The sequence below is a fragment of the Wyeomyia smithii genome, chromosome 2 (assembly GCF_029784165.1).
Source record: "Wyeomyia smithii strain HCP4-BCI-WySm-NY-G18 chromosome 2, ASM2978416v1, whole genome shotgun sequence".
NCBI lineage: Eukaryota > Metazoa > Arthropoda > Insecta > Diptera > Culicidae > Wyeomyia > Wyeomyia smithii.
In genome coordinates, this window is record NC_073695.1 from 160,569,153 (window position 1) to 160,583,366 (window position 14,214).

General features: G+C 38.0%; 2 protein-coding genes across 2 annotated transcripts in view; one reads left to right on the forward strand and one right to left on the reverse strand.

Moving 5' to 3' along the window:
• LOC129726187 (pickpocket protein 11-like) overlaps positions 1-10,834 on the reverse strand; it is a 492,216-nt gene extending 481,382 nt beyond the window's left edge. Inside the window, exon 1 of the mRNA XM_055682897.1 lies at positions 9,686-10,834. The gene's annotated coding sequence lies outside the window, so the exon portion shown is untranslated. The remainder of the gene's footprint in view (positions 1-9,685) is intronic.
• A 1,525-nt stretch (positions 10,835-12,359) lies between these two features.
• Positions 12,360-13,079, forward strand: LOC129720157 (uncharacterized). Its single transcript, XM_055671592.1, has one exon. It carries the CDS (start codon positions 12,360-12,362, stop codon positions 13,077-13,079), a length of 720 nt encoding a protein of 239 aa, XP_055527567.1.
• Positions 13,080-14,214: the final 1,135 nt, after the last annotated feature.

Sequence of the window (14,214 nt, forward strand, 5' to 3'; positions counted from 1 at the left end):
CATAGTGTAATTGAGTTTCAGAGGACCAACTTCTTACGCAAGTTTAGCCATTTTTACTCTAACTGAGTAAGAGCTTCGTATATTTATTTTGTATTCATACCCATCCGTAAAAATACTCACCACTATTGACGAGTAATGGAAGATATACAGCAGGGCGCCAATGAGATGTTTGAAAAAAATTACCTTCGAATATCGTTTAACGGTAGGGTTCAAAAGTTTGGTTATCTCGAAATAGTTGAAGAGGTTGTTTATAAGACACGACCGCAGAGGTAACGTAGAATACGACAGCCTGTCTTATGTCAATGTATTTCTTGGAATAGGTTTGGGAATACACTCAATTGGGGTTAATTAATTTAATAGTCTCTTTGCTCCAGATGACGTTTACCTCTGTAGCCGGCACCGCGGTTTCACTTGCTGCCGTATCCGAAATAAGAATGAAATTGAATTGTTTCGAGGCTGTCTTTTGTATCAAGTTGCACTAAGATATCCTAATTTAGGCAGTGGCTACGAAGAGGCTATAGACAAGGGCAAATATTGCATTCCCCAACTATGATATAACAGTTCAAATAACAATTTTCTGCATCGTACGATAGCGTAGATAATTCTACAACTGATTGCAGGGTGGCCACACAACCGGGAGAACCGGGAATTGTTTAGAACCGGGAAAAAACCGGGAATTCCACTGAATATCGCCGAGAGAACACAATACTGCTGAGTAAGGCTTGTATACTCGAAAAAAACGCACTAGACAAAAGTGTTCGTCGAAAATTCATTTAATTCGGATTTTCTTGTAACTTTCAGGGAATGAACTAATACATATAAATTGTGTTCCGGCATAATTACTTTATTCAATTTCCTTTCCATCGCTAAAATCTCGCACCATTCCCTTAAGACCCCTCATAACCTTTTGCGCAACAGTTGAGTCGACCTTTTTAGTCACATTCATCCATTTTTATCTCAACTCAAACTCGGTCCTAAATAGCTTGGACGATTTTCGAACTTTGGCTTTCATTATGAAATTGGGGGGTGGTTTTTGGTACAAAAAATACGATATTGTCTCTATAGCAATCCAACATCGATCGCGCTTAATGACATGATGCCAGGACCGGCCAAAATAATGCCTCGCCTTCGTGGGACCGCAGAAAGGGTAATAGACGCTTCTGGAGGCACTCGGTGCGGTACATTTCGCTGTTGATGGTGCCCGTTGTGATGTACGGTTTACTCAGTTTACCACCAGAGCATGTATTTTTCGGCGAATTTTTCCAAACAGCCGAAAATGATCAAATACCACTCAATATAAGCGTTTCACGGCCATGAGCACGTTTCACGGCTATGAGCACGGAGGCCGGAAATTGTTCCCAAATGCCATTTTGAAATCCAAGATGGCGACTTCCGGTTTCCGAAGAACAGTGGCAAATGACCAAATACCACCCGATATGGGTATTTTCGGAATTGTTATGACGCACTGAAGCCACAAATCGACCTCAGACAACATTTTGAATTGTAAGATGGCGACTTCCGGTGTCTGAAAAACAGCCGAAGATGATCAAATACCACTCAATATGAGCGTTCCTTTAATCAGATTGACGCACGGAGGCCGAAAATTGTTCCCAAATGCCATTTTGAAATCCAAGATGGCGACTTCCGGTTTCCGAAAAACAGCAGCAAATGACCAAATATCCCTCAATATGCGTATTTCCGGAATTGTTATGATGCGCTGAAGCCACAAATCGAACAATCAACCTCAGACATTTTGAATTGCAAGAAGGCGACTTCCGGTATCTGGAAAACAGCCGAAAATGACCAAATACCACTCAATATGAGTGTTTCTTCAACCAGATTGACGCTCAGAGGCCAAAAATTGTCTCCTAATGCCATTTTGAAATCCAAGATGGCGACTTCCGGTTTCTGTAGAACAGCGGCAAATTACCAAATACCACCCAATATGGGTATTTCCGGGATTGTTATTACGCACTGAAGCCACAAATCGACCTCAGACAACATTTTGAATTGTAAGATGGCGACTTCCGATATCTGGAAAACAGCCAAAAATGACCAAATACCACTCAATATGAGCGTTTCTTTAACCAGATTGACGCACGGAGGCCGGAAATTGTTCCCAAATGCCATTTTGAAATCCAAGATGGCGACTTCCGATATCTGAAAAACAGCGGCAAATTACCAAATACCACCCAATATGGGTATTTCCGGAATTGCTGTGATGCACTGAAATCACAAATTGACCTCAGACACCATTATGAATTGTAGGATGGCAACTTCCGGTTTCTAAAAAACTGCCAAAAATGGCCGATTTCCATACAATATGAGTATTTTCGGAACCAGAATGATACACAGGAGCTAGAATCGACCACAGACACCATTTTGAAATCGAAGATGGTGACATCCGGTTTCGGGAAAACAGCCGAAAATGACCAAATAACACCCAATATGGGTGTTTCTTAAACCAGAATGACGCTCAGGGGCCATAAATTGTCTCCAAATGCCAATTTTAAATCCATGATGGCGACTTGCGGTTCCTGAAAAATAGCCCAAAGTGACCAAATACCACCCAATATTAGTATCACCGGATCCAGAATGATAGAAGGAGCTATAAATTGACCTTTGACACCAGTTTGAATTGAAAAATGGCACCTTCTGGAAAAAGCCGAAAATAACCGAATACTACTACATATGGATATGTCCGTAATCGGAATGATGTAGAGAAGCTAAGCATTGACCCTGGACTCCATTTTGAATTAGAAGATGACCACTTTCAGTTTGTGGAAAACAACGGAAATAACTGAAATGCACCCAATATATATCCGGAATAGAGGTCATGTACAAAAGCCAAAAGTAGAGGATGTTGTCATTCCGATGAAACCAATCATTTTTAAACGATATAATCCAATCGCAAGGAATCAATGAATTTAAAATGCTTAAAATTATTAAATTAACACTAAAATAGGCGGAACGAAGTTTTCCGGGTCAGCTAGTACCTTATATATTAGGGACACACGCTACAGATATTCACACACGTTATGTGCACACACCCTATATATACATACGCTGGATGATGGTGGCTTCTCAAACCACCTTGCGGTGCGAGTCTCTTTCAGTTTCGGGTTGTATTCACCCAACGATATCTGAATTGGATTCCGCTGGTGGGGTCCAACTCAGATTGTAGGGAAGCCGAACTGAAAGAGGTAGGAACATCAGCTAACCACAACCCCCGCCGCTGTTGCCCACTGCTGATCCACTTCGCCTACTGCCATCGGTGTTGATGTCCGCTGCTGCTGCCTGCTGCTAGTAAACTGATTTGCTGGAGAAAAACAGTCTCTGATATAGCCCGAAGAGTGCATTCCCGGCTAACTAGGTACTCCATTCTGTCGTCCTTTTCAGGGAAAGGTAGCATGCGACCAATCAAAAGTCGACATTTGCGTTTCGACAATGTTCAACAATTTTCAATATTATATTCTACGTCAAAAGTCCTATGCAAAATTTCAGCTAAATCGGACTTTGGGGACACGTGCCTCAAATTGATCAATGTTTCAAATTTTTGACTAATGAAAAAAATGCACATCGATTTTTTTATGCCAAATGCCTTGAAAATTCATGAAACGTCAAGATCTGGTGTAGTTGATCGAAAAAAAAAATTTTTGGAAAAAAAATCGACTTTCTGGCGTTTAAAAATTTTTGAGCTGGGACCAATGGAACATATAAGAAAAATTGACCTTCGAATTTTGTTTAGCGGTAGAGCTGATGATTTTTTTGAGAAGACTAAACTTTTGAGCCCTATCGCTAAACGAAATTCGAAAAAACCATTTTCATTGGCACCGTAATACACAGATTACGGCTGGTTATTTGTATTCGAGCTCGACGTGAAGACCGCTATTGATTAGCGAAACTGTGTATCTTCCACTTACTTTCTTCAAATGTTCAAATGTCTTGAGGGTGCGACCATGTGCGATCGAAAAACTAAGGACAGAAGAAAGTTTTAAAAAGTTCTACTCTGAAGCAACGAATGCATTCAAGAAATCCAGCTTCGAGAATCGCCACATTTAAAATCGATGTCAACCAACGATACTGATATATTCACGAAAAAATACTCTGAAAATGGAGCGATTCAACCGTCAGCCTAAATTCTAAATTTTACGATAGGCATTGTTTGATCAGTGTTTACCATCAGACCTGGTAGAGCGTGGAATACCCAGTCCGTAGTCCGGTCAGACTACAATTTTTATAGTCCGATTTTATTTCGAACCGAAACGGAACAGAGTTGTCCGGGCCAGGTAACGAACTGGTTATGTTTCCGAGGTGTGAAAAAGTCCTGCCAAAATATATTGCACTGAACATGAACATGAATCACAAGAAGCAATTGATATTTGAAAAACTAGTCTTGTGTGTCATTTTTTTCCACAATTTGTACGATTTAAGAAATCAAAAAGTGGGAAATAGAAACTTCGGGGAAAACTGGTCCAATTGTACAGCCAAACTTGTTTTGCATTGTTCTGATGTAATCAAACATATAAAACTGTGATTGGTTCTTTCTTAAAAATGACACTTAGAAAACCAATAACATCCGAAACGGAAGTATGGGGATCGTCAGTTCCAACTTTGACGCGAATCAAGTTGGCTCACCAAAAAATTGAATAATTTATTCTTTATATGAGCTTGACCAAAAAATTGACTGATATCGTTAATATAGAAAAAACTGGAGACTATTCAACAATGCTTATTCTCAAATTTCAGATTTTTCTATTGGATTTTTTCACCTAGTATCAATCACATACATGAGAAAATTGCGTGGTGGGGCAATGCAAACGCGGGGGCTAAGCTGTGGGAAAGTCTTTTGTGTGTTCTGGTGTAGCTCGAGTCTCCCAGCGCAAAAGTTTCCATGTCCCTGAAAGTTAATTTTTTTAAACTATTTTTTATGAAATAAGTGCTAATCTCGACATTTTATGCATTTATAAGAGATTAAGAAATGATCGTAAAGGGTTAAAGTTTAAACCTTTAATTAATCCTATGACGTCCTTAAAGTGCCAGGCATCCGGTTTTTTTTTTAATTAAATTATTATGGCTACGAGACGCTAGAGTCCGTGCCTTCCACTTCTTACTCACCCGGGCATCCGATAACCATTTTGGTTCGGGCATCTGGGGCAAAATTCCTTCCAATTACTTTTTATATTTTATTTATCGATTGGGTGCAGGCCTGCCACCCTATTCTACTATATTGTATAACATGGCTCCCAGGAATATATTTTTTCTCAATTTCTATGCCTTGCTATGGATTTTTAGCCTATTCGCATAGCAGGGCAGGCTGCTAGAGATTTTGGGCCTATTCACCTACCAGCTCTTTAAAAAATAAATAAATATTTTTTTTTGTTGCTGCGGGCTTTCACCGCGCTCTCATAACGACAATTTTTAATCGTAGTATTTTAGTTTAGTTTAGTTTTGGAGTTTGAGGAAAAGTATTATTTTGAATGAAGGAAATTTTGGTAAGTGAAAATGAGATAAAAACAAGTTAAAGTTAAAATGTTACTCCCACCTTAGGCTGGTCAGGCTCAAGATGAAAGCTGCTCCTTTATTCAGGTACACAGAAGTGACCAGCTTTGTGTACCAGAACAAGGCGATTTATAGTAAAAAGAAAATCATGTTTTTTTTAAACGAGAATATATGGTACTGAACCATGCAGTTAAGATAGAAAGAGAAATATTCCTATCAGAATCTGATTGCATTTGTCAAAATATATTAAATTTTGAATTTGTGGAATGTATATTATGATGTCACTAAAACCAAAAACTAAACTTGATTCATCAAAAGAACATCCAAATTATAAATCTGTTTTTTTTTTTGCGAAATTTGAAAATATTGAAGCTGTTTTTTTTTTTTTGTTATTTTTTCTGTTGCTGTTTACTGTTAGTGTTGCATTTCTCATTATTTGTTTTTTTTTCATCTTTTAAATAATTTATTGTTTGATAATTTTAGTTATGCTTGTTGCTTGCTTCTAAGAATTTATCCTTTCACTGTGTTTTCATTCCTCGTAAAGCCTTAGATATGATATTTTTGGTGAACCTATTCTCTACAATTTTCAGTAACTTTAAACAATTACTATTTTCGTATTATCGTTTCCTTTGCTTCACAGTTGCTCCTAAATAAATAATCCGTTTCGTTCCATGTTATTTGTGTGTGTTTTACAATTTTCAAAGATTCAGAAAAGTTTGAGTAATGCTGATTACGCTTTACTTTCCGTTTCGCAATTTAACTTTTCTCACAATGTTCAAGACTATTATAACATTAGTGCTTGTGTACTCAGATTTTCCTGTTTAACAATGGTTCCTATATTTAATGAAGACTGCACTCATATCAAATAGTTAAACTAATTGAGCTATTCATTTGTTAGAAATTTGTTTCAAATGTGTGAATTAATCAAAAGTATGTTTTACGTTCACTTCACTCACCTCATTTATTAAAATTAATAAAAAAATTGTGTCAGTTCATAACCTGCTCACCGACGAAATTATCTCATCTCTTTTTTTAGGGGTTATGTCTCGTACTAATTTAGTAGCTAACTATTTTCTTTCATTAGTAGTTATATAAACAATTTTCGTATTCACTAGAAATGAATGTATGCATACCTTTTTGCCTTTCTCCTAGAAAGGTATAGCAATCACTGGAAAAACCGAAGGTATAAAAGTGGTCCCAATGGCCGAATGTCATATACCACTCGACTTCTTTCGACGAACTGAGCATTTTCTGTATGTATGTATGTATGTGTGTATGTGTGTGTGTGTATGTATGTGCAACTTTTTTTTCTCACTCACTTTTCTCAGAGATGGCTGGACCGATTTTCATAAAATTAATTGCAAATGAAAGGCCTAGTTGCGCCATAGGTTGCTATTGAATTTCATTGTAATCGGATTTTTAGTTTAGAGGTTATGTATCAAAATGTAAAAATCACGAAACATCAATATCTCAGAAACCACACAACCGATTTCAATAAAACTGGTTTCAAATGATTGGGCTGTGTCCAGAACCCTTAACTTTTGAATTTCGTTATGATTGAACATATGGTTCAAAAGTTATGTAAAGAAAAGTTATCCTGAGGTTGTTTAAACTCACTCATTTTTCTCAGTGATGGCTGAACCGATTTTCACAAAATTAGTTTCAAATGAAAGGTCTAGTTGCCCCATAGGTTGCTATTGATTTTCATTGCAATCGGATTGTAACTGCGTCCGTTGTTCATAAAAATGTGAAATCACATAATGAAAGTAAACATAATGACTTTCTCCTAACGATCGCTGGCTAATCAAAAGGTAGAAAAATGATTGAAATGGCCGAATGTCATATACTACTCAACTCAGTTCGACGAATCCAGCATTTTCTGCATATATGCATGTATAGGTGTATATGTTTGTGTGTGGGTGTGTACGTGTATATGTGCACTTTTCTTTCGCACTCATTTTTCTCAGAGATGGTCTGACCGATTCTTTCTATCTTGGTGTCAAATGAAGGGTCTTTTTGCCGCTTAGGTTGCTATTGAATTTCATTGTAATCAAACTTTTAGTTTTGGCGCTGCGTCAGAATGTGAAAAACGCTCTTATATCTTAGAAGCTATGAACATAGTTGAATTTAAATAAATGGGCTTTCAAACCCATAAACAATGAATTTCATAATGTTTAAACATGTGGTTTGAAAGTTATAGAAAGAAACTAAACCCGCAGACTGTTTAAAACTATAGCTACGATCAAAATATGTGGCCTCAACATCATTTAAATTTAATATTGTACTATTTCAATGTTGCGGCCTTGCTCAGGATTTAAGTTGGAATTAAAAGTCATTTCTATCATTTCACTTTTTGCCTTTCTCCTAGAAAGGTATAGCAATCACTGCAAAAACTAAAGGTATGAAAGTGCTCAAAAGGGCCGAATGTCGTATACCACTCGACTCAGTTCGACGAGCTGAGCATTTTTTGCATGTGTGTGTGTAACGCTCTCCCAATCTCACTCGATTTTCTCAGAGATGGCTGAATCGATTTCATTGAAATCAATTGCAAATGAAAGATCTAGTTGCCCTATAAGACCCTATTGAATTTTGTTGTAATCTGATTTCTAGTTTAGAGGTTATGTATCAAAATGTAAAAATCACGAAACATCAATATCTCAAAAACTACACAACCGATTTGAACAAAATTGGTTTCAAATGAACGGTCTACCTAAAACCCCTCAACTTTTGAATTTTATGAAGATTGGACTTATGGTTCAGAAATTACAGAAAGAAACGTGTTCTGGAGACTGTTTAATCTCACTCATGTTTCTCAGAGATGGCCGGACCGATTTTCATAAAGTCAGTGTCATATGGAAAGTCTTGTTGCCCCATAAGACCCTAATGATTTTTTTTGCGAACGGATCATTACTTTTCCTGTTATGTTTAAAAATGTGAAATCCAGCTATGAAAAGAAACATATTCTGATGACTACTTGGGCTCACTCACTTTTCTCAGAGATGGTTGACACGATTTCCACAGAATTAGTATCAAACGAAAGGTCTAGCTGCCTCATAACACCCTGTTCAATTTCGCTGTAATCGGAATGCAACTTCGTCTGTAACGTATCGAAATGTGAAAATCACTAAACTTCATTATTTTAGAAACTACACAACAGATTTGAACAATATTGATATCGAATGAACGGGATAGTTAAGGGTTAACTGATGAATTATGACTGAACACTTGGTTTCAAAGTTTGGCTCCCCCATACGTTTCCTTTTCATTTGATTGTAATCAAACTTAAGCAACCGTTATGTTTTAATTTGTGAAACAACGAAAATCTATTATCTCAAGTATTACACGACTTATTTGAACATAACTAGTGTCATACGAACGAGTCATCTCTCAAACTTATAAATAACAAACTTAATAAAAATTTTATATACTGTTCAAAAGTTTTGTAAAGAAAAGAAATTCAAAGACTATTCAACACTATAGCTGCTTTGATCAATATATATGGCCTCAACATGATTTAAATGTGGTATCGTACTATTTGAACGTTCCCGGTATCGCTCGTGATTAAATTGTTCGAAATTAAGAGTCATTTCTTATATTTCGCTATTTCAGAAGCACTAACATTACGTCAAATTTCATATTTTATACTTTAATTACAACATCAATATTTTTGAACCCAAAGAGTGAATATACCTTTTTGGATTTAAGCATTCATGTAAATCTATTTTTACAAATAATAAGTTTGAATGAGAAAGGCTGAGTCTGACCGCTAGGTGGATTAATTTAGGTTTTTTACCTAAAAATCGCGCGCACTGCGCGTACAATTTGCAGCGATTCCACCATGGGCATCGGATAAGATTATTGTTTTTGTTTGTTTGATTGCACAGAAATATCGGTCTGTTTTAATGAAAAAAAATTAAACTAAAACTTAACACGATACAAACTGGCGCTGTCAAAAATTGATACAACAAAAATAGTATCGATAGATTTTATCGTGTCTATATACACAATATATATAAATATATATATATATATATATATATATATATATATATATATATATATATATATATATATATATATATATATATATATATATATATATAAATGTATGACTTTGTTTGCATCATCGTCACTAGTGAACGAAAAATCTAAACTTCCTCTATATCCAGTTAACAGAAATTACCTTTTTACGTTTCGTTATTTGTTCAATAAATCTTCCTCGATGCCATGTAGGTAACTAAAAGTAATAACAATATGTATTATTTTACAACATCATACTTATTTTATAGCTCGCTAGACGTCCGGTGTTTATCCGTTGCATCAATCAAATAAGTAGGTAGGTCCACTGTGGAGGTTTCAGCAACGTTGCAGTACATTGTTATCGTTTTGCAATGCTGTGCAAAATGTGTGCATATTGTTGTAGGTACATGCTGGGTGTCGCTCGAGAAATTAACTGTACATCAGAAGTGTTGATTAGTTGGTGAGGGCAGCAAAGTATGCGCCGCAGATTGGCTGGGGGGCTGCTGATTTTTCGGTTGCAATCACTAATGCTTCGTTTTCTTCCTGAGCTTTTTATGAAACTCCCTCACTTTAAACTTTAGAGCCGATATATTATGACGAACGGATATTAAAACGCATTTAATGAGTAGCTGTTGTAAATCAGACACACGAAGCTGGAAATTCTGCGGCTTACCGCGTCTTTTCATTTTCCAAACTCAATAGATATTCGGAATAAACTTCTTTTTCGGACGCAATCTTTCTGCAGCTGTCGCTACGGTGCTATCCGGTAGTTTTTCAATGCTTTGGTCATCGCAGCACGGGCACTGACATTTATTTTTATTTCACTTTAAGACAGTGAAGCTGCAGCTGCCAACACGACACTTGACACACCTAATAAACCGATGCAAAAGTTGAGGTCATTTCAGATGGTGTTGAAAAAATCACTACCGATTCACCGCCTGACTGGAGATGTCTCTTCTCACTTAGCGCTCGTTATAACACTCAATGTTTTTGTTCTTTTCCGTCGATAAACCGTAACAGATAGTTGATATCCGATGATCATTCACATATCCGGAAAAAGCTTCCTTAGGTCGTAAAACTGGCTTCGCATAATCACCCATGCATACACTGTTACTGCCCATTTAACTTATAACGTAAAGGTTTCTTTTGGGTTTAAATCAGTTATTTGCACTCGTTTAGTTTATTAAATTCTTCACTTCTGTTTCACTTTTGTTCCGGCCAATAGGCCCAGGCTCCGGCCACTTGGCACGGTCGCCATGTGGTATGTAAAATGGGGAGTGTCATCTAGCAGTGAAGACACGACGAACGTTGGTACTTGAATGAATCGCACTGAGCGATCAGTTTATTGTACACGTCGGTAGCAATACCCTTTTCTGCTGACGCAGCGGGTGATCGCACTGACGTTTTATGTTGATGCGATATATGATCCGCTTGTTTTATATTCACTTATATTCTAAATGGTGCTTGGAAGAAGTCCATTACAGAAGTGGCGAGAACATTTTGACGCTTATCTGGCATTAAAGGACGGAGGAGATCATGAAGGAAAATTCAAATCTCGTAATTGTATCTTCAATGACAGCAAAGAATACCATTACCAAATTACGTGAAATTTTCGCTAGATTTGGTTATCCTTAACAAATTGCATGTGATAATGGACAACCTTTTTCCTTGGAAGCATTTTCAAAATTTTGTCATTCTAACGGAATTGCGATAAACACCACAGTACCTTACGCACCGTTTCAAAACGGTTTGGTTGAAAGACAAAATCGCACATTACTTGAAACAATGAGAATAAGCGTTACTATGGGTCGCGATTGGAAAGCAGATCTGGAGCAGATTGGAGATATAGTTGTTGTGAAGAATTTGAATAGGAAAAGTAAACTTTCACCAACCCTTGAAACTTGATACCATCAAAAATATAAAGCCGCAGAAAAAAGAATGGGACCCGGCTGCATTTACAAAATCTGGTAACTGGGATTTTCTGTGACAGACATGTAAATCATACAAATATCATTTGTCGAAATCCTCTTTTGAATTCAAATTCACAATCACACCACATTCGAGTTATCGGTTTCAAATCGTCAAGAAGCATATGCCGAGGGCTCCTAGTTGAAGTGAATTTACTGTTGAGAATTCTCATTAAACACCACGTGTGAGTGGTCCTTAGTCAGTTTTCATCGCAGTTTTCTGTAGGTAGTGTAGAGAATTGAAAAAAGTGTGTTTTAAGGCGGTAAGACGCGAAAATAATCTCGAGAATTAGCGACATCAGCTACTGAAGATAGCGGCCATTGTTTTCGCGAACAATAAACGCACACCAGTGCGGATCGGTTTATCGGATTATCGCCGAGTAGTGATACCAGTGAGATACAACTTTGTATCGTACTTGTATACAAGTTCGACTCGCACACTATCGTGCACTGATGATACTGAGCAAGATAAAGAGATATACAGTGCGAGGACAAGTGGAAACAATCAATTATTCTCTAACAACGACACGTGCTAAATAAACTCAACTGACTGCCGAAGAAATAGAAGATGCCGCCTCAGGGCGGTAGAACGAACCATCCCGTTCCTGGTGAGACTAACTTCCCGGCATTGGGTTTATTGCCCAAGGCTAACGATGAACGTTTTCTCGTACTGGAACGCACGGATGACGGTCAAACACTGGAGAAAATTTCACCGTTTCTGATTGATAAAACCATCAGAAACTGTTGTGGAGACGTCACCAGTATAAAACGAATTCGAACGTTACTGCATTATCGCTGGAATAAACGTAGTAGTGAAAGAACATGATACGCTAAATACGCGCAGTAATTACGTGCCGAGGCCTTTTAGAAATGAAGGACGAAGAAATCTTAGAGGAAATGAAGAGCGAGAAAGTTATCAAAGTTGAACGCATCATGAAAAAAATCGACGGTGTCCTCACCAAAACTTCATCCCTAATTCTAACTATCTCAACCGCCTTGCGTCCAGATAAAATAAAGGTTGGCTTTCTATATGTGCCGACTCGACCATATTATCCAAGACCTATGCGCTGCTTCCAATGCCTTCGATACGGACATCTTGGACGAGATTGTAAAGCAGAAAAAACATGTGTGAATTGTGGAGACAACTTTCACGGTGACGATTGCACCAAAAAAGCGAAATGCGTTAATTGTCAAAAGCCTCATGAGGCAACAAGTCCTGACTATGATATGTGGAGAAAAGAAACTGCAATTATTCATCTGCGAATTGGTAATAACATACCCTACCGAGATGCCAGAAAGTTGTATGAACAACAAAACCAAACGAGATTAAGTTACGCCTCTACAACAGCGCTAGGTGCTGATGGATGCAAATGCAAATGCACATGCAATAAAACCCCAGAGAATTTTAGAACAACCGAAGTTGTGTCGGCCACACCGCAACCCATCCAGAACACCCCAGAGCCAACTGGAATTACGGAAATTGCTGACGAAGAGAGAACTCCCACGAATACCGCCAAATCACAAGCCAGCACGAGTGAAGATAACACCCCACCACCACCGAAACAGAAAAAAAAAACAAAACAGCTATGAAAACTAGAACGGAGAATAATTTTAAAGACAACTGCAGCCAAGAGAAGTACATTACGACCCAGCAATACAGGAGAAAATCCGGTAGACCTAGGAAACAACCGCAAAAACTTACACAGGATACCACTGAGCCAGAAGAAGAAACTAGCGAGATAGACATGGTCTAAGAAAAAAAATCTTAAATCATTATGCCTAACACAACACAAACCCCGCAAAATAACGTACAATCAACACATCCCAGTGTAGTATCTTGGAATGTCCAGGGACTAAGAACAAGTCGAGCAGATTTAAAAATAGTTTGCAAAGAAAACAACCCGATAGTGCTTTGCTTACAAGAAACAATGTGCTCTAATCAGCGAGACGCCAGCATCAATGGATGTACATCGTACCACCGAAAACGAAGTGAAGGAAGTAGGGCAGCAGGAGGCGTCATCATAGCAGTTCAACTAGACGTAGACAGTGAGGAACTAGAATTAGAAACCGATCTGGAGGCAATTGCCGTTAAAGTAAGTGCTCCTCTTAGCTGCACAGTATTAAATATTTATCTCCCTCCAGGAAAACAAATCAGACCTGCACAAGTTGCAGATCTACTCTCTCAAACACCCGGCCCAATTTTAATAGTAGGAGATTTGAATGCGCACCACCCACTATGGGGGTCGCGAAACATCAGTCAGAGAGGAACAGATCATACAAGATTTCTCTTTAGCCGTACTAAACAACGGAGAAGACACCTTCGTTAGTCAGTCAACAGGAAAAGGTTTCTGTATTGACGTCGCGTGTTGTTCTTTGGAACTAACTGGAAGATTTGATTTTAACGTAGCAATCGACACCCACGGCCACCATGGTCATCATTACCCATGGTCACCATTACCCAGTTATAATTTCACTCCCAGACTCTTCACAGAACACTAAAACGAAAATAAGGTGGAAAATTGACGAAGCGAACTGGGATCTATATCAATCCACAGTTGAATTCACGCACAAGGAGAGCGCTGAAGAACAGATAGCCCATATAACATACCAAATCAAAAAAGCGGCCGAGATAGCGATACCTAGAACATCGGGCCGTACCGGAAAAAAATCTGTACCCTGGTGAAATGAAACAGTAGCGAAAGAAGTACACAAGAGACGAAAAGCG